The 23,308-nt window shown below is 38.2% G+C and overlaps 1 protein-coding gene across 1 annotated transcript in view; it reads left to right on the plus strand.

The window, feature by feature from the left end:
* Positions 1-367: 367 nt before the first annotated feature.
* The window catches only part of LOC138715800 (G-protein coupled receptor Mth2-like), a 90,385-nt gene continuing 67,444 nt past the window's right edge, over positions 368-23,308 (plus strand). Inside the window, exon 1 of the mRNA XM_069848885.1 lies at positions 368-1,005. Within this exon, the coding sequence (XP_069704986.1) occupies positions 539-1,005 (467 nt within the window). The 5' untranslated portion in view covers positions 368-538. The remainder of the gene's footprint in view (positions 1,006-23,308) is intronic.

The following is a 23,308-nucleotide window of genomic DNA, read 5'->3' on the forward strand; positions in this document are numbered from 1 at the left end:
CATCTCACAATTCACGGTGAGCTATGAACAAGGTCACTTCCAATCTTCTGTCAGATACAAATAAAATGTATACTTGTGAATAATTTCAAGTTAGAAATATGGTCGAGCATAAAAAGTCGTATGAAACTTGCCTATAATGGTAATTAAGACGCTCGTATGAAAATTATGAAACTCGCTTGCGCTCGTTTCATAAACAAACATACTTGCGTCTTAATTACTATCATTATAGGCTCATTGCATAATGTACTATTAATTTTGTTAAGAAAAACTTTTTTTTTAAGTTTCCTACAAGTCTGGATTTCATGATTCAATTGCGGTTGAACTGTAGGAGCAGCATGGGCCATGGTGTAGTGCTTACGCAATCTGCGTGACTTGTGAGATGCGACGTCACCTTACAGGCGCTATGTTTACTCCGTGAATTAATTACCGATTATCTCTGCACACCTCCCGCGCGACATCTGACAGACTTTTAACCAGCTGACGGCGACGGACTGCTCAGTCGCCGGCGAGTCGTGGAGGAGGAAGGATTCGTGCAGCAATGCTGAGCGTTGTCGTTACCGCTGTGCTAAGCAGCGTGGTGCTCTGCACCGCTAGTGATGTTACGACCGTGTCAAGTGATACAGCATCTCATGTTTTGCCAACTCTGAATCTTAGTGATGTTGCCGCAAGTGATGGAAGTGATGCAACTTTTGACCTCATGTCAAGTGATGGGGTAGTGCTTCGAATAGGTTCCGGAGGGTTTTCAGGTGCTGAACCTGGCAATATTTCCTCGAGCGTCGGCATAGAGGACTCCTTGCCAAGTGATGTTAACACCGGAGCTGTGTCTGAGTCTGATGACTGTCCTCCTCCGTGCGTGTCGAAGTGCTGTCCCCCTGGGGAGAGCCTGGGGGAAAACAAGATATGCGAACCAAGTGACCTCAACTTCGCTGTGAAGTTCTTCGGCGAAGACAACTTCACGGAGACAGGCCTCAACTTCGTAATTGGGAACCCTTGTGAATATGGCCGGTAAGTAGACATGCATGCTTGTAGAAGTATACAAACAGTGTAGTTTACATTGCACTTACTTTCTTATCGAGTATTTACAAGTGAGTTTTATGTTTGTTTTGGCACTGGCATCTGTGTGGCACTTTTTACGTGGTAACTATGAACTATTTATTTTTATGGAACCTTGTATCTATTGTAGCATCTTTTTTACGTGGTAACGACTAAGTATTTATTTGGTGGAACCTTGTATATGTTGGGGCACCATTTTACGTGGTAACGATGAAGTATTTATTTGATGGAACCTTTTATATGTTGGGGCATCATTTTTTACGTGGTAACGACGAAATATTTATTTGGTGGAACTTTGTATATGTTGGGGCACCATTTTTTACGTGGTAACGACGAAATATTTATTTGGTGGAACCTTGTATATGTTGGGGCACCATTTTTTACGTGGTAAGGATGAAGTATTTATTTCATGGAACCTTGTATATTTTGGGGCATCATTTTTTACTTGGTAACTATGAAGTATTTATTTGGTGGAATCTTGTGTATGTTGGGGCACCATTTTTTACGTGGTAACGATGAAGTATTTATTTTACGGAACTTGATATCTGTTGTAGCACCTTTTTACGTGGTAACGGTGAAGAATTTATTTGGTGGAACCTGTGTATGTTGTGGCACCTTTTTTACGTGATACGATGAAGTACAGTAGAATTCCAATTATGCGGACCAATAGGGGGTAGTATGATCCAGATATTCAGGAATCCGGATAATTGGATCGAAAATGAAAAGAGTCTAGAAACAACAGTAGTAAGCTACTAATTTTGCTTCATAATGTTGCTTGTTGCATAATGATATGTAATCAATGAAACGGCGAAAGTGTATATTTTCCGGAACCTTTTCAGACAAAATTTTGTACTGTTTACATGTTAATGCTTATTTATTTATTTATTTATTTATTTATTTATTTATTTATTTATTTATTTATTTATTTATTCTGGTGTAGTTAAGGCCATCAGGCCTTCTCTTCCACAACACCAGGAATACAAATACAATAATAGAAATAAACAGAAAAAAAAATACACTATATAGAAAGTAAAGCTACACAAGAAATAAAGAGAGAGAGGGAGAGAGAGAGAGAGAGAGAGAGAAAACACGTAACGCAAACAAATATTAGGACTTAAGCTGTCTATGCGAAGTGCTTTGCAGTGTTACCGAAACCCCAGCCGTTACGGAAAAAGAGGAAAAGGGGAATTTATTTTTGTAGAGAGTATAAATATAGGCCTACATTTCGTGCGGATCAGAAAATAGCCTGTGCAGATATAATTTGTAATGAAAATTTGCCTGTTTTACGCAGTCAATAACAAAAACAATTTTTTGTTTGTGTCCAAGATGGAATGTCCGAAAAAATATTTACCCTCCAGAACGGTTTGATTTTATAGTACTGCTGGCGGATGTCATTATGGAGTTTTAAATCTCCTGTCGTCGCTATAGAAACCGTGAACAAGCATTTCGCGCTCTCTCTCTCTCTCTCTCGGCGCGTAGTGAAAGATTTCCGGCGTAGGCGGGATGGACTTGGCAATGAATGAAGAAAGCACGAGATTTCTCTTCCTCCTGCCCTGTTTCACCACGTTTATACAACGAATACATTTGTCTCTTCACGTTTGTTCAGGAATATTTCATTGCTTCTATTTTAACGTCAGATTCGCTTTTCGTATTTTTTATAATATTATCATCGTCGTCTTTTTCTTATTATTCTTCTCCTTCAAGTCACGACACATGCATTGTTTCGTCATCACTGTCTCCCCACGTGTTTTCTCTTTTGATTAGTATTCAAAAGTAAATTCAGAAAGCGTGCATTTCATCTTCCACATGCAGATATTTTACAAGTCCATATTATTCCTCTGTTTGGTTATTTATTGAATATACTATAGGGTGATCCAAATGTCTCATCCCGTTATGATTACAGAATTGCAATAATTATTTTATTGGCTGCCGCATTTGTTCTCGTGTTGTCTTCATAAATTCTCAGTACATTTCAACGTAACACTTTCCACCCCAAAGCACTGTAGGCCTGTAGCTACACAGCGTTCCTAGTTGCCGTATAAGAAATTAAAGCAACAAAAGACAGTTTAGCGAAGGTCGTGAAGTATTCATTCTGCACTACCTCCTACCCACGAGTTTAACAAAAGAATGCTACGATCACTGGCAGATGGAAAGTAGGCCTATACTTATTGAAACCGCTTTAAGAGGTAAGTTTTCATAAGCTTTCCTGATTTTGAGGGCAATGCGTAAACATTTGGGATCTTAAACATTTTTTTCTTCAAGTGTCGAAGCTTTCCGGATGCAGAAATTTATAGGGAGATTTCTTATTTCAAATGGAACATATGGGGCGGGGGGGGGGGAAATCCAGTATCGCTTGGTGAGCCTACGTAATTATCATTAATCATTAGATTAAATTTTACATAATTTTTTCTAAGTAGTACACTTTAATTATTTGATCTGATGTAGTTTCCATGTATGATCGTTCACCTCTGCGTCGGCACGTGGACGTGAGGTCAGCAGTCGGCTGGTCGGTCTTGGCCCTTCATGGGCTGTAGCGCCATGGATTTACTTTACTTTTAGTTTCCGTGTAGTCTACCACAAGGCTACTCCTATCCGGAATTAGTAGGTATGGAGGAGTCTATATTGAAGGGGTGGTTGGACTGATTCATTACGTGGGTGTACTACTTTAAATGGCAATATTTGTGTAGAAAAACGATTAAAATATTATACAAAATAATGAGTATTAATGGACAAAATATGTAAAGAAAATATGAAAGGAAATAGACATTATTTTACATTAATAATGGGGATTTATGGCCAAAATTAAATGAAAATGCCTAAAAAATGACCGAATAAAACAAAAGATGCTCTTATGAGTTGAAACAGGCAAAAAATGCAAAAAAAAATGTCCTAACAAATATGTCTTAAAACACTTATCACATAACACATAAATACTAAAGCAGCTATGTTTCTGGCTTACTAGAAAAAAGATGCAATTTCATCAAAATCCTAGCCCTATACATGACCTAATACTCGGTGAAAAGTGAAAAAGTCCCTCCTGCCCAGGGAAGCACAGCGTCATGACAGGCATCCAAGGTGAATGGGACTTTGACCGTCAGCTGAGAGTGTGCCAGGAATGCTGTGACGCAACGCCATTCACGTGGCGCGCAGAACCTTACGTCGCCCGTGATAAGATAGCTAGCGGCCGTGTGGACAGGCACATCGTCTGATAGCAAGGACAGGAAAGCTGTGCCTATCACGGGAAGTGCCGAAACTCCTACTTCGTGATTGACAGGTCCGAACTTCGTGCTCCGGCGCAGTTCACACGTAAAAAAAATTGTCGCATTCAGTCCACGGAATTATTTCGACTCCTATTTCTAGCAATACTACCGCCAGCAAATATTACTGTCACTATTGTTGTAGGGTTGCCAGATTTAAAAAATGAAAATCCGGACAGTTTACTTTCATCTTAAAATTTCCTAAATGAAAAAAAGGAGTATAAATACATTAATATTCTTGCGTTAGGTGATGTAGTAAATATGAAATAATTTACATTTTTAAAAGCAGTCATTATTAATATACAAATTTATTGTAGGGTATAGAAAATACAATATTTCCACCTCATGATTTCTGTGCTATCAATATTTTAAATCATTTCCCATTGTTGACTATTTGACATACGTAATTGGTAAACTAATAACAAGCTTGCCAATAAGAAATATATAAAAATCAAAATATGAAATATATACAGAGTCAATACTTCAATAACAACATATTATATAATGCAGTATGGTTACCATTTAATAATACTGTATATATTTTTCATCTGTTACCAAAAATTTTCGATTGGATTCAGATCCGGAGAATTTCCGGGCCAAAGCAAAAGAGGGATTTTTTTTAGAAAGGTTTTCGCTGTTTTAACAGTGTGACAAGGTGCCCCATGTTGCGTAACTGTCATTTTGTAATCTGAAAATGTAAATATTGTTCAAAATATGTTCTGAAAATGTAGATCGTTATATTTTTATACAACGTGGATCAAAAGTCGCTTTCCTCTATATTCGTTCTTAGGTTTCATACTTGGATAAAGGAATAGCTGGTGTCTATGTCATGTCTTGTTATTGTTGCTGTTTTGTTTTATTGTGTAGAGTTGCGTCTGTATGCAATAACTGCTAGTTTCTTGCAATGAATCGCAATTAACCACAGAACAACGTGTTTTGTGCTACAAGCACAGTAAGAGCACAGCATTGGTGATAACAGACTTTGATACAAGATTTCCTATGTTCAACCGCAAGCGATTAGAAACTTGAACAAACGAACAATCATTCGTGAAAATCGATGAAAATCGTGAGTTACGTTCTGCCATCTGTAAAGTGAGTATCTAAACGTTGTGAATTGGGTATCGAGAAACAGGTCCTCTGTTTTGAATAAAATCTGTGAAGGAATGTGTAGTAAAACATTGGCTGTAATTAAATGTAAGGAAGTGTTTGGGGAAAACGACTTGTACTGTCCACATTTCACGAGATGATCCGAGCAAGGAATGCAAGGTTTTCCCCCACTCTCACAACCAAACATCGAGACAGAACCGGATGTATGTGCTCTAAACTTTCGCTATCAACTACAGTGAAAACATTTGTATGATTTGAGGCTTTCTCGGCGTTGGTTCGCTAATATGTTTTCGCGGGATATCAGCCGAGTTAAGATTTTGGAATGCTCCAAGCTTTCGACTGCTATCTCTGCAGCCATCTTCAGGGAAGTGATGTCCGAACAGAAAGTCGAAAGGTTATATAGATGTTAGGCTGTCTCAGGTGAAACGGGATTGGTTGGCGGATCGGCCAATCCGGGGCCGGGAATTGTCATCGCTCGTAAGCTCCGCCCCTCCCGGGATTCCTGCGTGAAGTTTGGCGGGCGGCGAGCTCTGTTCCGCCGGTTGGAATCGGTTGCCGTCCTCGGTCCGTGATCTTCATGACCTTGATTGTAAGAGGGCCTGAGTTGGTGTAAGGCCGGTGTCCATGCCTGACTGAGCTGGAGTCCACTGTCTCTGTTAAAGTTGTTTTTCTCCAGCTTGATCTCTATGGCCTCCTTGATTGTACGATCCCAGTAGTGGCTTGATTTGTTAATGACCTTGGTGTGGTCAAACAGTATTTTATGCTCCTTTTCTATGCTGTGTTGCGCCACTGCAGATTTTTCCGGGTAATACAGCCTCAGGTTCCTCTTATGTTCTTTGATTCTGTCTTCTATTGTGCGGCCAGTCTGCCCTATGTATACTTCGCCACACTCGCATGGAATCTTGTAAATCCCTGGAGTCCTTAATAATTTCACTCTTCACAAAGGTTCCGATAAAAGAGGCTCTTGAACTGGTAGCGGAACAATTCCCGGATGATATTCTACAACTCTTCCGACTGGCCTTGACTACTACTTACTTCACGTACAACAGTGAGTTCTACGAACAAACCGACGGCGTGGCAATGGGCTCCCCGCTGTCACCTGCTATTGCTAACTTTTACATGCAGCACTTCGAACACCAGGCCCTAGACTCAGCCACACACAAGCCGAGCCACTTCTTCCGCTACGTAGACGACACCTTCGTGGTCTGGCCGCACGGACAAGACAAGCTACAAGAGTTCCTACAACATCTCAACAGCATCCACGCGAATATCCAGTTCACCATGGAGGTGGAGTCAGAGGGCTCACTGCCGTTCCTGGATATCCACATACACAGGAAAGCAGATGGTACTCTCGGACATGGCGTGTATAGAAAGCCGACGCACACAGATCTGTACCTGAATGCACTCAGCCTCCACCACCCTTCGCAGAAGAAGTCCGTCCTGACTAGTCTACTACATCGCGCCTTAGTCATTTCCGATATCAACAACTTGCCTGCAGAAATGGACCATCTTCGTAGAATACTACAACAAAACAACTACAGCCGGAGAGACATCAACAAAGCCCTCAAACAAGTTACCACGAGATGTAACACAATAGACTTGGACAGCAAGCAAGAACCGACAAAGAAAGCTTTCATTCCATTCTGCGGGAGCGTGTCACACAAAATAAGCAGAATCCTCCAGAAGGTAAATATCAAAACCATCCATAAACCACAGAGCAAAATCCGGAGTCATCTACGTCAGGTTAAAGACAGTCAGGGCTTAAGGACTCCAGGGATTTACAAGATTCCATGCGAGTGTGGCGAAGTATACATAGGGCAGACTGGCCGCACAATAGAAGACAGAATCAAAGAACATAAGAGGAACCTGAGACTGTATTACCCGGAAAAATCTGCAGTGGCGCAACACAGCATAGAAAAGGAGCATAAAATACTGTTTGACCACACCAAGGTCATTAACAAATCAAGCCACTACTGGGATCGTACAATCAAGGAGGCCATAGAGATCAAGCTGGAGAAAAATAACTTTAACAGAGACAGTGGACTCCAGCTCAGTCAGGCATGGACACCGGCCTTACACCAACTCAGGCCCTCTTACAATCAAGGTCATGAAGATCACGGACCGAGGACGGCAACCGATTCCAACCGGCGGAACAGAGCTCGCCGCCCGCCAAACTTCACGCAGGAATCCCGGGAGGGGCGGAGCTTACGAGAGATGACAATTCTTGGCCCCGGATTGGCCGATCCGCCAACCAATCCCGTTTCACCTGAGACAGCCTAACATCTATATAACCTTTCGACTTTCTGTTCGGACATCACTTCCCTGAAGATGGCTGCAGAGATAGCAGTCGAAAGCTTGGAGCATTCCAAAATCTTAACTCGGCTGATATCCCGCGAAAACATATTAGCGAGTGAAAACATTGTCCCTCAGTAAAACATTAACTTTGTATCCGGATTATTAATTCATACAGGCTATATATTATACATTTAATATCTACAATTAAGTTAATTACAGAAAGTAATTATTCAGTGACAGTGTTATACCACACCAGTCAATGTAAATACACTCAGGGACAAAAAAAACCGGACACTTTAATATTTGCTGGTATTTTGCAAAACATTATCTTCTCATACAATATCATGGTAGCCATCTGTTGTTATGGAGACGTGTATACATTGTTGATTGTTTTTTGTTTTATAAACAAGCCATTACAACCAAATATTCCAATTTTGCTTTCGGACTCTCAGCTATAACAATTTTGTCTCAACCATTTTGTGCTTCATTATCGTTATCATTCGTTATTTCTTTATTTTTACATTTTCTGAGTTTAAGTGGGGTTGTAACATTTGTCTTAAAACAAGATGCGACCTGAAGATGTGGCTCGAGCTGTAGCTCTTTACGATGATGGACGCAGTGTACGTTACATTGCAAATGTTATGAATATGGCTAGAAGCACAATCCATGATGCCATAAAACGGTATAGACAGACCCTAGAATATACCAGAAGACCAGGTTCGGGTCGTCCAAGAGCTACAAATCCAAATGAAGACAGGTATATGGTGTTGAGAGTTCTTAGGGAGCGCAACCTGCTAGCTACTAGTGTAGGCCAGCAATTTGTTAACTTGCATGGACGCCCAATTTCGGCCAAAACAGTTAGAAGGAGGTTGAAAGCAAGCGGACTGATATCAAGTAGACCTGCAACTGGTCCCAGACTTCTCAAGATGCATCGAGTTGAACGACTGCGTTTTGCAAATGATCACAGGGATTGGAGAAATGGACAGTGGAGCTGTGCTCTGTTCACCGATGAGTCCCGTTTCAATCTGTGCTCACCTGATGGACGTGAAAGAGTTTGGAGAAGGAGGGGAGAGCGATTTTCACAGTGTTGCATTTCCGAAAATGTGCCGTATGGAGGTGGTGGAGTGATGGTTTGGGCAGGAGTGTGTACGGATGCTTGTACAGAGTTGGTTTTTGTTGAAAATGGATGACTATCAGCTGATAGGTATATAAATGAATGTTTGGCTGATCATGTTGTGCCATTTGGCCAATTTGTAGGCGATAATTTTGTTTTAATGCATAATAATGCACGGCCGCATATTGCCCATGCGGTCGGAGATTATCTCCAAGAAGTGGGAATCCATGTTCTTCCATGGCCAGCAAGGAGTCCAGGCATGAACCCAATTGAACACGTGTGGGACATGCTGGGACGGCGTGTTAAGAATAGACGACCGAGACCAGAATCGTTACAAGAGTTGAGGCGAGCACTTGGCGAAGAATGGGAACTTATTCCTCAAGAAGACATTGCTAACCAAATTGAGAGCATGCCAAGATGTATGGATGCAGTTATTCAAGCCATAGGGGGTAATACCCGTTACTAAAAAGAGTTTTTATTGTTTAAGGCACCATAAAATGAAAAAAACAGTTAGACCAAACTATGCCATAGTTATACGCCCTTTGTAATTTTTTGTAAATTTTCTCATCAGAGATTTTTTTTTCAAATGTTGTCGTATGAGGTGCTAAATGAAACATTATTTTGTTTAAATGGGTTTTGTTTCATTTTGAAATAATTGGCAACAAAATACAAGCAAATATAGAAGTGTCCGGTTTTTTTGTCCCTGAGTGTATTATATTTCTGGTTTACAATATAGTAAATAATAATAATAATAATAATAATAATAATAATAATAACAACCTACACTGCATAGTCCACACCTGTAGAGTAATGGTTAGCGCGTCTGGCCGCAAAAGCAGGTGACTCGGGTTCGAATCCCGGTCGAGGCAAGTTACCTGGTTGAGGTTTTTTCCGGAGTTTTCCCTCAACCCAATATGAACAAATGCTGGGTAACTATCAGTGCTGGACTCGGACTCATTTCACTGGTATTACCATCTTCATCTCATTCAGACGCTAAATAACCTGAGATGTTGACATAGCGTCGTAAAATTTATTAAGATTTTTTTTTTAATATATAGAAATTAAAATTTTTACGAGTATAATGCTGCATGTTATCCAAATGAAGTATTAAAGCTTCATGTATACTTTTGAGCTAACTAAATTTTTTAATTTGTTCCCCTCTCGAAGTCACGCCTATGGTTAAATGAAGTTATTGTAGGTTTCAATGATTTAATGTTGACATTATGAGAATATTATTAAGTCAGTGTAAATGAAATTAGTATCAATTACACAAAATAAGAAATACCTGCAGCCCTTTCTGTAGCATTCATCAAAGGACACAATGATCTCTTCTGCCTTGCTTCTTCATCACACATCTTTATTACATTCGCTATACTTTGTCATGCTTCACTATGCATAGTTTTTCCATTTTTACACTTTGTAAACATCATGATAACTGATATGTGACACTATTGAAATCAAACAGAACTCGACTTCGCTTTAAAACTACTTAACTAAATATTTCACTGACTAAACAACTTCGTAACTCATTGTCTAACTAAATTACTCATTTAAGATAATTGCCTAATTAAAGCTAATGCAGACAATCTGGCACGATCTTTAAGTTAACTTAAGAAATTAAAATCTGACTTAAGAATGTTTTAATGTAAACTACACTTGTTATCCACAGTATTCACAATACCAACATCATACAATAAAATCTCAACAGTAACTAAAATGCTTGCATAGTTTGCAAAACCAACGTTTTCAGTTCGAGTGTCACTGAACTTTGTCCCAGCCAGTCAATGCCACCACCCTCATCTACCTGCTCTTTCAGACGCGCTGAGTTATTGTACATTTCCTTACCCTCGTCTCTTACCCCGCAAGGACCATTCCCCCTCGCAGAGATCATCTCGTGAAGTGTACTCCATCATATATATAGGCCTACTATTATTGCAGTAAATGTAGAATTAAAAAAGTAGTTATTTGAAGAATTGTAGATGATTCTATTAATGTGGCCAGATACTGTGATGTATTATAGCAAACGTTTGTGGAATAGGGGCGTAGTTAACATTATTTTCATTTCACATCGTTTCGTAAATAGTAAAAACGTACATTTCCTTTTAAGTGTGGTTTAAATTCATTCTCTCCGGGCTGTAGAGAGGATAAAACTCAAGTTTCTATCATGTGAAGCCATGGAATTCCCTACAGTGAGATATCAGCTGACAGGTCTCTTCCCCATGCTGATTTCCATCCGTGACTCAGCTGGTGCTGTCTCGTGGGAATCCCTTGTCTCGCGGCCTTGAACGTCCTAATTGCCGCTCCCTCGCTGGCAGAGTACACGATAAGAAAGCGGAGGCCATGTAAGCACGTACAACCACACACGTTTGATCTGTGTGTACTTATAAACAAGCAAAAAGAATACTAGATACAAAAAACCGCAACACCCAATGTACCAGGTATTCCTCCCTATATACCAAGAAACAGAACCTTCAGAGTTCGATGTGGATCATCACTTTCAAGTTCTCGACTCTTTGAAGCTGGGATTCCTCAAGGCTCAGTTCTGGGACCTACTTTGTACTCCATTTACAAGACCTTCCAAAGAAACCTGAATGCTTACATATGCTTTATGCAGATGACACAGTTCTCTATTCAGGACATTATAATATTATTTTCGCCTGTTAACAAATGCAAGCAGCTCTTGATTTACTTACACAATGGTCTACAAGATGGCGAATAAAGATTAATGGAACTAAGTCACAGGCAGTGGTTTTCACTAAAAGATTCCCACACTTACCAGAAGAACTCACAGTTCAGGAACAAAACATACCTTTCAATTCGGCTGTAAAATATCTCGGCGTTTATCTTTATAGAAGACTGACTTACAGACAACACATAGGTTTAATCATAGATAGAGCGTTTCAACGTTTCATGCTGCTGCATCCTCTTTTCAAAAGTCGCATCTCTCTTAAAGTCAAAGTTTTATTATACACTTGTCTGATCCGTTCATATATGTTATATGCTTGTGAAATTTGGTCAAATACTCATATACGTCATATTAAAAGACTGGATGGAATACAAATATCAGTGTGTAGGACAATCACGGGAGGAGACTATGATATCAGTAACTCTCAACTATATGAGTCACTAAATATAATGTTATTTAGTGATTATATTCAAAATACCAGAACCAAATTTATAAAATCTGTAAGAATACATCCAAATCCATTGCTCGATAGTTTAGTAATTTCTAGTGTTTAATGAATGAGTGATTTCTTGTAACACACTTCACTCTTGGTGAAAGTGTTAGAATGTAAATTGTATTTTTTATACTGAATCATGTACATTTGTGAAAAAAAAAATATATATATATATACATACATACATACATACATACATACATACATACATACATACATACATACATACATACATACATATACCAAGAAGTCATTTGTCATTGTAAACATTTCGACTTTTTACTTTTGAAAACTTCAAGACGAGGGTCAGCCTACTATGCACACAGACAGAACTCCGTAATTCAACGAACCTATGTTCGAATCGAACTCAACAACATCGATCTTATACGTCATCTCTGTATTCGACCCGGAAGTTCTGCGCCACCTCGAAAATCGCAGTAGTGGAGGGGCTTTATTTTCCGTAGAACGTTAGCTATTTTAGTAGGGCCTGTGGTGAGGGGGGAGATTTTTAGGGAAGATCTTATAGGGTATATCACGTGACGTACTTGCTACATATGATAATGTAAATATTGTTCCATACCGTAAATATTTTTCGTACTGTAATGTGGGGTACAATTGACCATAAAAAATTTAAACCATGATTATGATGATTATGGTAGCTAATAAATTATTATTATTATTATTATTATTATTATTATTATTATTATTATTATTATATTGGCCATTAAATATATATGTAATAGGCCGATACGTATTTCATATCGCTGGTCTAACACTATAATTACATAACTGCAAGTCTAATGTTTTGAGATAATTAGGAAATAGCTTTTGTATCTTGTTGCGTGTCTTTTTGTCTGTACTCATTTTTTTCTCGCATTTGTTGGAAATGTAGTTGCATTTGTCTCCAGCCTTCTCTGTGTTCATCGTCTGAAATTGGCCTTATTAAACATTGCAAAACTCTAGCCGTGTTTTAGCAGGTATTCGTATAAAACTCGAACCTAGAACGCGACCCATTTACGTGCGTCGCATGGGAATGCGAAACAGTTGCAGCACGCAACCCGTCTGGTGCGTTCTGCGAATCGAGAAAGCATTGAATTCGAGAAATAGCAGTTGGAGGCGCCACCTATATTGCTAATTTCAACCGACTGTTTGGCCTCTCTGTTTCTGTTTCTTCCTTTCTTCTCGGTTTGTCTGTTCGTGTGAGTATGCCTGTCTCTGATTTGTTTTTACATTGTCGTTACGAAAAAAATACATGAGAGATATTGCGAATTGCGACAATGTACGGTAATTTCGATATTGAGATGGAATAACCAGTTCCAGTATTAGTTGATATTTATTTTATTGTCATAAGATTATTTTCTCTGTTAATGGCGGACCTGGTACCAAATTTCCCATTCTTCAGGCCCGTCGTAACGCTTACAGTTTTAAATGTTAGTGTCTTAATTTAGACGAATCTTGTAATACACATTGTCGCAAAAGTCCTGGTGGGGTTTCAGAGGACTACATTTTTTGAATGACTAGAGGTAGAAATGTAATATTGGTGCCAGATGAAAATAAACTCTCATAGTTTTTCGTCTGTAAGTTTGAGGCACTGAAAGAAACAAAAGGCGGTAACAATCGAACAAATCCAATAATTTTCATTATTAAAATTAATTATACAATATGGATGTCCAAAGAAAAGTGCAATGTGTTTTGTGGCTGGCAAAATTTGAATCTATGACTCATTAAGCATAGCCACAGAAAACTCATACCTTTTGTTATAATCATCTGAATGAAGTACATGTAACAATTGAAGTTTATAAGGAGTCTGATGAAGAGTTTCTTTAAAGCTCTATGAACTGTTATTGTCGGGCACATTTACGAATTGATTTCTTTGGACTTTGAAATACTCTTCGGATGGCTTCTACCGTTTCATTATTTTTGTCGATGGTTTTCCAGCACGCTTTTTCTCCTATAGGCTTCCAGTCTCTCTTAACCGTCTATCCCAACAAGGAGTGTTATTCTCATGTGATGGTTCTTCGCTAAACACTCGATGAATTTCGTGTCGTACACAAGTAACAGATTCAAATTTTGCCAGTCACAAAACACATCGCACTTTTCTTTGGACATCCATCTGCTAGGCCTATGATCAATTTATTGTAACAATGAAAATTATTGCATTTCTTCGATTGCTACCATCTTTTCTTTCCTTCAGTGCCTCAAACTTACAGACGAAAAACTTTGAAGCTTATTTTCATCTGACACCAATATCACCTTTCTATCCCTATTCATTTAAAAAATGTAATTCTCTGAAACCCCACCATAACTTTGTGACACAGTGTATATCTATACTAATAATAAATCTGTAGCCGAAATTTTTCTGGTAATTTTCGATTTTCCAAAACCGAAAATCGCTTTTTTGAAATTTTTGTTTGTATGTCTGTCTGTATGTTTGTTACCTTTTCACGCGATAATGGCTGAACGGATTTCGATGAAAATTGGAATATAAATTAAGTTCGTTGTAACTTAGATTTTAGGCTATATGTCATTCAAAATGCATTATTTAAAAGGAGGGTTATAAGGGGGCCTGAATTAAATAAATCGAAATATCTCGCTTGTTATTGATTTTTGTGAAAAATGTTACATAACAACAGATTCTTTAAAAATAATTTTCGATAAGTTTTATTCCTTGAAAAATTTTGATAGGACTGATATTTAATGAGATAAATGAGTTTTAAAATTACAATAACTGCCATCTAAGGCCGTGTAATGAATTAAAAAACAAATGACTTCGTCTATAAGGGGCCTTGGACAGCAACAATCGAAAGCTATGAAAGATAGCCTACCGAGAATGTTTCTGTGTTTGCATGAAGTAATGTCGGAAGCTAAATTAACCGATTTGTATAATTAATTATTATTTCACCATTGGAAAGTGTAGTTTCTCTAGATGGACAAAATGCTATAATGTTATTACAGTAACTTCTGATATAATATAATATAATATAATATAATATAATATAATATAATATAATATAATATAATATATGTAATGTAATATTATATAATATAATTTAAGTTATTTGAAAGGTTCAGAACCATAGTGGGCCAAGCGCCATTTACTGAATACGTAGAAAACAAGGGTTAAAATTAAGTTATTACCATAATTCAATGGAAACATATAACAAGTAAAATAAAGTATACTCATTAATTCTAAATGATGTCAATCTTCATTAAACTATGGTTGCATGTAATAAAAATTAAGAAACATGTTAAAGGAATTGTCATTGCACCAAATGAGTGTCTCTGAACCAAACTGATCGCATTTTAATTATTTGGATGCAATTTAAATTAAGTAACATAATAAACTATTTATCCTTATATCAAACACGAATGTTCCCTGGATCAAATGTCCTATTTTAATTATGTAATTACTTTATATTTATTTCTAATGGGTGCAGCGGAGCGCACGGGTACGGCTAGTAATAATAATAATAATAATAATAATAATAATAATAATAATAATAATAATAATCAATATTATCATCCGGCTCCTCCTAACCTCGCTGATATCTACTTCGACGCTCATATTGACATTCCCTAAGCGTCACAATCTTATCATTAACAGATAAAGCTTGTAATAGTAAATAGTCCCTGCTTCACAATTTGTATTTACTATTTACAAATCACGTTTGAACTTCACCGTAACGTTTTCTTCCCATCTTGTCTTCACTGTAAATAAGAATTTAATTAACCTTTTTAGAATGCTTGCATAATTTTTTTTACAATCTAGGACTATAATATAAACATTTAGGGCCATATTCATAGACATTCTTAGCGCGGGCTTTCGGTGGATGATCAGCGAACTAACGTTTTTCGTATTCATAAACCAGTGTCAGCGATATAATATGAATCTTTTTTAGCACGTTCGTAGCCCGGGCTAGCGAAATGTCTATGAATAGCACCCTAAGTTTCTGGATTTTTTTTTTATCCATAATTTCCACAAGTTTCCTGTCTCTGGTCATACCAGAACTGTGCTGGGTAATTTTCAGCGTTGGACCTCGGACTCATTTCGTCATCATTAATCCACATGTCATCATCCATACAATAGCCCGGGTTAAGTTTACGGTGCGGCGTGCTGTACTAGTACAAGAGCACGGCCATTCGGCTACCCAATCATTCACAAGAATAAGAGTGGTAAGCACAATAAACCTCAGGCTGCAGTGTAAAGGCCCATTCACAATGAAAATTAAACATAACCGTAACATAAACACAGACGTTTCCGCCCAGGTTACCAAATGGGATCATTCACAATGATTCATATAAACACTGACATTAACATTGCCGTTAGACGTTAACATGAAAGTTTGCAAACTACAAACTTTCATGCTTATGCTTACGTAATTTGCAAACAGTACACAATCGTGGAGCGCTGAAGTATACGACAGAATATGAGGAAATGGCGTCGTTGTTATGTTTCCATGGTTACCAAGTATCTTAGCGGTTATGTTTATGTTCCCATCGTGAATGTTCTTGATTTTACCGTAACGTTTACATTTTTAAGTTAACGCTTACGTTATGTTTAATTTTCATTGTGAATGAGCCTTAAGTCTTCGGGCCCCTCCTCCGTAAAATAAGGGGGGGGGGGAAGGAAAAACAGAGCGGGTCTTGCATAAATTCGTTCATGTGTGAACCTGAGCTCACGAAATGAACCGAAGTCCTCCGAAGGGGACTTGGCGTATGGTAGATGAGTAATTAGCGATGGTTAAAGGGTTTCAGGTCTTCATTGACTGCGAAATCCATTCAGAAGTTGTCAGTAGAGTCCCACACAGTCTTCTTCCCTGAAGACTATTACAAGCCTTCCGGTATGTCTGGTTGAGTAACAGTCGACTGTGTGCGTGGGTGGAAGCGGCGGTCTGGGTCAAGGCAGATTGTCGCCGTGTGTTGTTGCTTGGCAACCACATCAGGAAAACTTGACCGAAAGGATTTGCCATCTGCATAACCTTCACGAATGATAAATAGCTTTACTGTGGGAGTCGAACCTCTCTAGTGCTGCGATGTTAACCGACTTCACGAAACTGTGACAGTCACGCGGCAGGACATCTTTGCAAATATTTATCCATATGATTTCGTTAGCGTTGTACTCTGAGCGCTACAATGCAGAATACTGCACAGGGTGTTTTAAAATTTCTGTTGTGACCACAGTCCTCTTTAATATAGTTCACGTAGGCTTATAGGCAGACATGGTAGATTGAACTTGAAATTAAAAAATACTTACTTACTTACTGGCTTTTAAGGAACCCGGAGGTTCATTGCCGCCCTCACATAAGCCCGCCATAGGTCCCTATCCTGAGCAAGATTAATCCATTCTCTATCATCATACCCCACCTCCCTCAAATCCATTTTAATATTATCTTCCCATCTACGTCTCGGCCTCCCTAAAGGTCTTTTTCCCTCCGGCCTCCCAACTAACACTCTATATGCATTTCTGGATTCGCCCATACGTGCTACATGCCCTGCCCATCTCAAAAGTCTGGATTTAATGTTCCTAATTATGTCAGGTGAAGAATACAATGCGTGCAGTTCTGTGTTGTGTAACTTTCTCCATTCTCTTGTAACTTCATCCCTCTTAGCCCAAAATATTTTCCTAAGCACCTTATTCTCTAACCTATGTTCCTCTGTCAAAGTGAGAGTCCAGGTTTCACAACCATACAGAACAACCGGTAATATAACTGTTTTATAAATTCTAACTTTCAGATTTTTGGACAGCAGACAGGATGATAAAAGCTTCTCAATCGAATAATAACAGGCATTTCCCATATTTATTCTGTGTTTAATTTCCTCCCGAGTATCATTTATATTTGTTACTGTTGCTCCAAGATATTTGAACTTCTCCACTTCTTCAGAAGATAAATTTCCAATTTTTATATTTCCATTTCGTACAATATTCTGGTCACGAGACATAATCATATACTTTGTCTTTTCGGGATTTACTTCCAAACCTATCTCTTTACTTGCTTCCAGTAAAATTCCCATGCTTTCCCTAATCGTTTGTGGATTTTCTCCTAACATATTCACGTCATCCGCATAGACAAGCAGCTGATGTAACCCGTTCAATTCCAAACCCTCTCTGTTATCCTGGACTTTCCTAATGGCATACTCTAGACTCTAGAGCAAAGTTAAAAAGTAAAGGTGATAGTGCATCTCCTTGCTTTAGCCCACAGTGAATTGGAAACGTAGAAATTAAAAAATACTAATTTAAAAATCAAATTTAGGATTTTACAGCACTTGTAGTACTGGAATTTAACATTTTGTATCATTTTAGGATGAAACATTTATTATTGAAACTTTGTTGGTATAAATTCTATGTCATGAATTTGTTAATAGGTGCATTTTCTCTCGAAAATAATAAATAAGTAAAGGAACATAAAATTACGGTGAAATTGTGAACATTAAGAAGCATGCCAAAGACATGGTGTGATTTTATCCCGATCCATCTTGTTACTCAATCACAATCAGCGTTTGAGAGTGAACACTGGAGATCGCATAGGCAGTCAATATTCTACCAGCAGCACCAGACAGATTAGTTGAAAACTTGAGACAGCGGTACAGATAACAACAAAAATGATATAATAATAATAATAATGATAATAATAATAATAATAATAATAATAATATACATACTTTATCAACGACTACTGTTATCTAAGTTACTAGTTGATCTGAATACATTAGAAAAGTAAAGGTAATGACTTAGAATTGTCATTTATAAAGTAAAATAGAATTATTTAGATATTTAAATTTTATAACTGTTTAACATATTATTTTTTATTTTAGTAGGTTATTTTACGACGCTTTATCAACATCTAGGTTATTTAGCGTCTGAATGAGATGAAGGTGATAATGCCGGTGAAATGAGTCCGGGGTCCAGCACCGAAAGTTACCCAGCATTTGCTCATATTGGGTTGAGGGAAAACCCAGGAAAAAAACCTCAACCAGGTAACTTGCCCTGACCGGGAATCGAACCCGGGCCACCTGGTTTATCGGCTAGACGCGCTAGCCGTTACTTCACAGATTTAACATATTAAGAGAAAAACAAACCTCTAATTATTACAATATTACTGCTTATGAGTATTATATTTAAGGTACAATATCAGGTAGATCACATTCCTCTGCTATTCCTACTGTAAAAGCTAACATGGAGGGGAGACCAAACTATTCGAAAAAAATATAAGTACTGTATGTGACGTGACCTTTAGATAGATTCTGATATGAGTATATATATTTCTTTAACAAAAGCAGAAAAATATCTCATAAAATGTAATTTCGCTCTTATTTCGCAAAGCCAGGTACATTTAGAATTTTGTACTCAATTTCGCATTTTATCGCGGATTAAAAACCTACAGTAATACACTTAACATACTTTGAAACATACAATTACCTATTTTGGCAGTATTGAGCACATTTCACATTTTATCGTCATTGCGAAAATCTACCATTTCTATCGATAGATTTCGTCAGCACTGAAAAGTTCAATTGAAGCCCTAAGCGTCAAAAAGGAGACATTTATTTTACACGTGTTGTTACTGTAATAAAATAATAATAATAATAATAATAATAATAATAATAATAAGAATAATAATAATAATAATTATAATAGTAAGCCAGGCAAGTTAGGCAAGTTGTCTTCTGGTTTGTAAAGAAGCCTGTCTTCTCAGACTTTCTTATTTGTGGAGTTTAAAAGTTTCTTTCTAAACGTAACTATATCCCAGTCGAGGTCTGTCTACAGGACTTTTTTTTAAACGCATGTTTTACATTTTTCTCGCAACGTGACCGATCCATCAGATTCGTATTGTTTAGTCTTGTAAATTTCATTAGATTGTTTATGCATTTCGATATTGTTTTGTTTTCTACGCTGGGTATGTTTGAGTATCCCGTTAGACGTTAACAAGAAAGTTTGCAAACTCCAAACTTTCATGCTTATGCTTACGTGATTTGCAAACAGAACACAATCTTTGAGCGCTGAAGTATACGACAGAATATGAGGAAATGGCGTCGTTGTTATGTTTCCATGGTTACCAAGTATGTTTGCGGTTATGTTTATGTTCCCATCGTGAATGATCGTGATTTTACCGTAACGTTTATATTAAGTTAACGCTTACGTTATGTTTAATTTTCATTGTGAATGAGCCTTACACTCAGAAATGCACAATTTATTTTAACCCGGTGAATTATGCACTGCTTAACCAGCAATAAAAGTGCAGGACTGCATGGCCCACTCAACCACACAGCGTCTCGAAAATGATCGAAGAGTCTTCACGGGGTTTCAGAGCGTGAATCGACGACCAGAGTTCAGGCCTCGCTGTCCGACAGGCTTCACGCGGAGTAATTGGAACAGCCAGCAGCACAAGCGAGGACGACAGCAATTAATTACGATTAATAAATCAGTCCTGTTTGCTCTAGCGGTGGACACAATGCATTTCATCTCATTTCGCAGAAATTACGACATTCGGTTTGTCACTCGAAATGTGAGGTCTGAACTCACTTAACCCCAATATTACTTACACATTATTTTTTTATTCTATGATTTAAAGACGCTGTATCAGCTGTTAGGTTATTTAGCACCGATATAGTATATGATTGTGAGATGGTATTTGGCGATATGAGGCCTACGATTCGCGAAAGATTACCTGAAATTCGCCTTACGGTTGGGGAAAACCTCGGAAAAACTCAGCGCGAACAGACCAAGCGGGAATCGAACTCAAGAGCCCGAGCACAGCTCTACATAAAATTACCAGCCCCACGGCGCACTTTGTTTCACAATGTGGACTTAAAGGGGAGCGTCGTTTCAAACCGTATTATGTCCACCGGTGGACAAAATTGAGTTTGATACATTTTCATATAGTTTCGGATGCGATCTTTCACCGGAATCTGATTGTATTCGCTAACAGTGTAGATGACGCTTAAAAGTAGTAACGCTGTTCTTTTCATAGTAAGGCTTTATTCTATCTTGTCACCTTCACTCGTGAAAATCTGATAATTATCAGATCTTAATTTCAATTTCAGAAGGATACGATTGCACACAGGTGGCAATCAACTGCAGCCGTGATCATAGCTACGAAAAATGAGTACGAATGACTGAGTCATACAATTTGCAGCTGTAAGAACAGAACAAAAACATTTTAATGCAAGCGATGTGTGTGAGGCTTAGGACTGTTCTTGAACCTTATCACAAACGTAGTTACATACAATTTCTTACTTCGAAGATAACCTTCAGCCTGTACTTCAGGTATTTGAAGAAGAACAAGAAGACTCCTTATCTAGAGCCAAAGGCTTATATAGACGACAGAACTCGGAAAATGTGAGACCGTAGTTGGCACTGCGTGTTCCAACAGTTCGTGGTAATTATTTAAGGCATACATGGGCACAATTTTCCGTTACGTGAGGCACTCGATTTGAAATAGTTTGTTTACTAGGAGAGGAGACTGCAGAGTAGGATGGGAAATATAAACTGCTGTGACCTGCGTCAACTTATCGTAATCGCTAAGGCGGTCAGTGGCGAATTATTAGGAAAGCGCTTGGTTAACGTGAGAGACTCGAAAACTTTTATTCAATTTGGCAAATTAATTCGGCAGCTTTAATCATAAACCTATTTACTATTTCTCCATCATTGAATTGATTTAAATCACAGGCGAGAAATTGCGTAACTAGCCAATAATATTCCATCACGTTGTCTACGTTTATTTTCTTGAATATTCTGGCGTTTCTCAAGATTACTTAATAGATTCGCACGTTCTCGACTTAAAATAATTTCAGAAAATTATATTTCGTGTTCTACGCACATTTGATAATTTTTATAAATTTCTTTTGGAAATAATACGTACAAACAACATCTAATTCCTCGTAGGCTACCTTTTAATGCAGCGTGTTTAAGGTATAATGTCGTATTTAGTATACTATGCAAATGTAAGATCGTAGATTTTCTTCGGAATAGTACGAAAAATAACATTTAATTTGTCTTACCTTCTAATTCAGCATGTTCTTAATGACATAAGGAGTAATGTCGTTGTATATTAAATTTATTAATGCCTAAGAGGATTTTCGAGCACAACATACATCGTATGTTCTCCCCTTCTAAACAGCAAAAAAACTCTTCCTCCCATTTCTCATGAAATAATCGTTTTCTAACGCGTACACACTGCTTTGATAATGCCATTATGCCACCACTGATATTGCTTATGAAATTGATATAGAACCTGCCCACGCCTAAGAGCTGCGTGAGGGAGGAACGGGAACTGTGAAGATGTCACTCAGAACGATAAGCTCTGTGAAGGTCAGTGAGGCACAAATTCTCAAGTGAGGCACGATGCCCATCTGTGATTTAAGGAATGACATCTCTTCTGTGTGCAAGAAAGAAATCGAACTTCAGACCATGAAAGATATATTTTCATAGATAAACCTGTGACACTACTTTTTCGTACTACATGCATTAAATTATTTAAGCAATTGTGGCAAAGTTTCATTCAGTTATCTTTAGTAGTACTAAATACAACGGTTTTACAAGCGCTCGTAGGAGCCCCCTAACTACCCATTGTCCTTAATAAGGATTCCATGTACAAATACGGAAATAAAATTTGAAGCAAGTCTTTGTAGGAGTTCACCTGTATGTAGGCAACAATTTCACACGACTGTCCACAAGTAACATATACAGGGTGTTAAAAATAACGTTTACAATGTTTCAGGGATGATAGATGAAGTAAAAACAAACGTCTGTTTTAAGTGACAAAACTTTAGCAGATGCGCCGTTTTGCCGCTAGATGTCCTGAAGAATAGATGACTTTCGTCACAACACACACTGGTTAGTTCTGTTTGTGCACGACCACCTTGCAGGGCCTTGTCTGTTGCCTAACAGTCTCCGTGTTGGTAATTATTTTGTTTTTCTACGCGACGTCCTACCAGAACTTTTAGAAAATATCCCATTGAACATCAGAGAACGAATATGGTTTCAGCATGACGGCGCTCCTGCACACTTTGATCGTAGTGTCAGGAACCACCTAAATGTTACATTCCCCGATCGTTGGATTGGCAGGAGTGGGCCGGTACCGTGGCCACCTCGATCACCGGACCTAACCCCACTGGATTTCTTTTTGTGGGGAGACGTGAAACGTTTTGTTTATGAGACACCGCCCGATACGGCAGAAGACTTAGTTGCTCGCGTTGTTGAAGCTGCACATGTTATTCGAGACAATGCTGATCTTTTTGAGCGCTGCAGACACTCCATAGTACGAAGGTACCAGTTGTGCAATGCCTTCAATGGACGGCAGTTT

The sequence above is a fragment of the Periplaneta americana genome, chromosome 15 (assembly GCF_040183065.1).
Source record: "Periplaneta americana isolate PAMFEO1 chromosome 15, P.americana_PAMFEO1_priV1, whole genome shotgun sequence".
NCBI lineage: Eukaryota > Metazoa > Arthropoda > Insecta > Blattodea > Blattidae > Periplaneta > Periplaneta americana.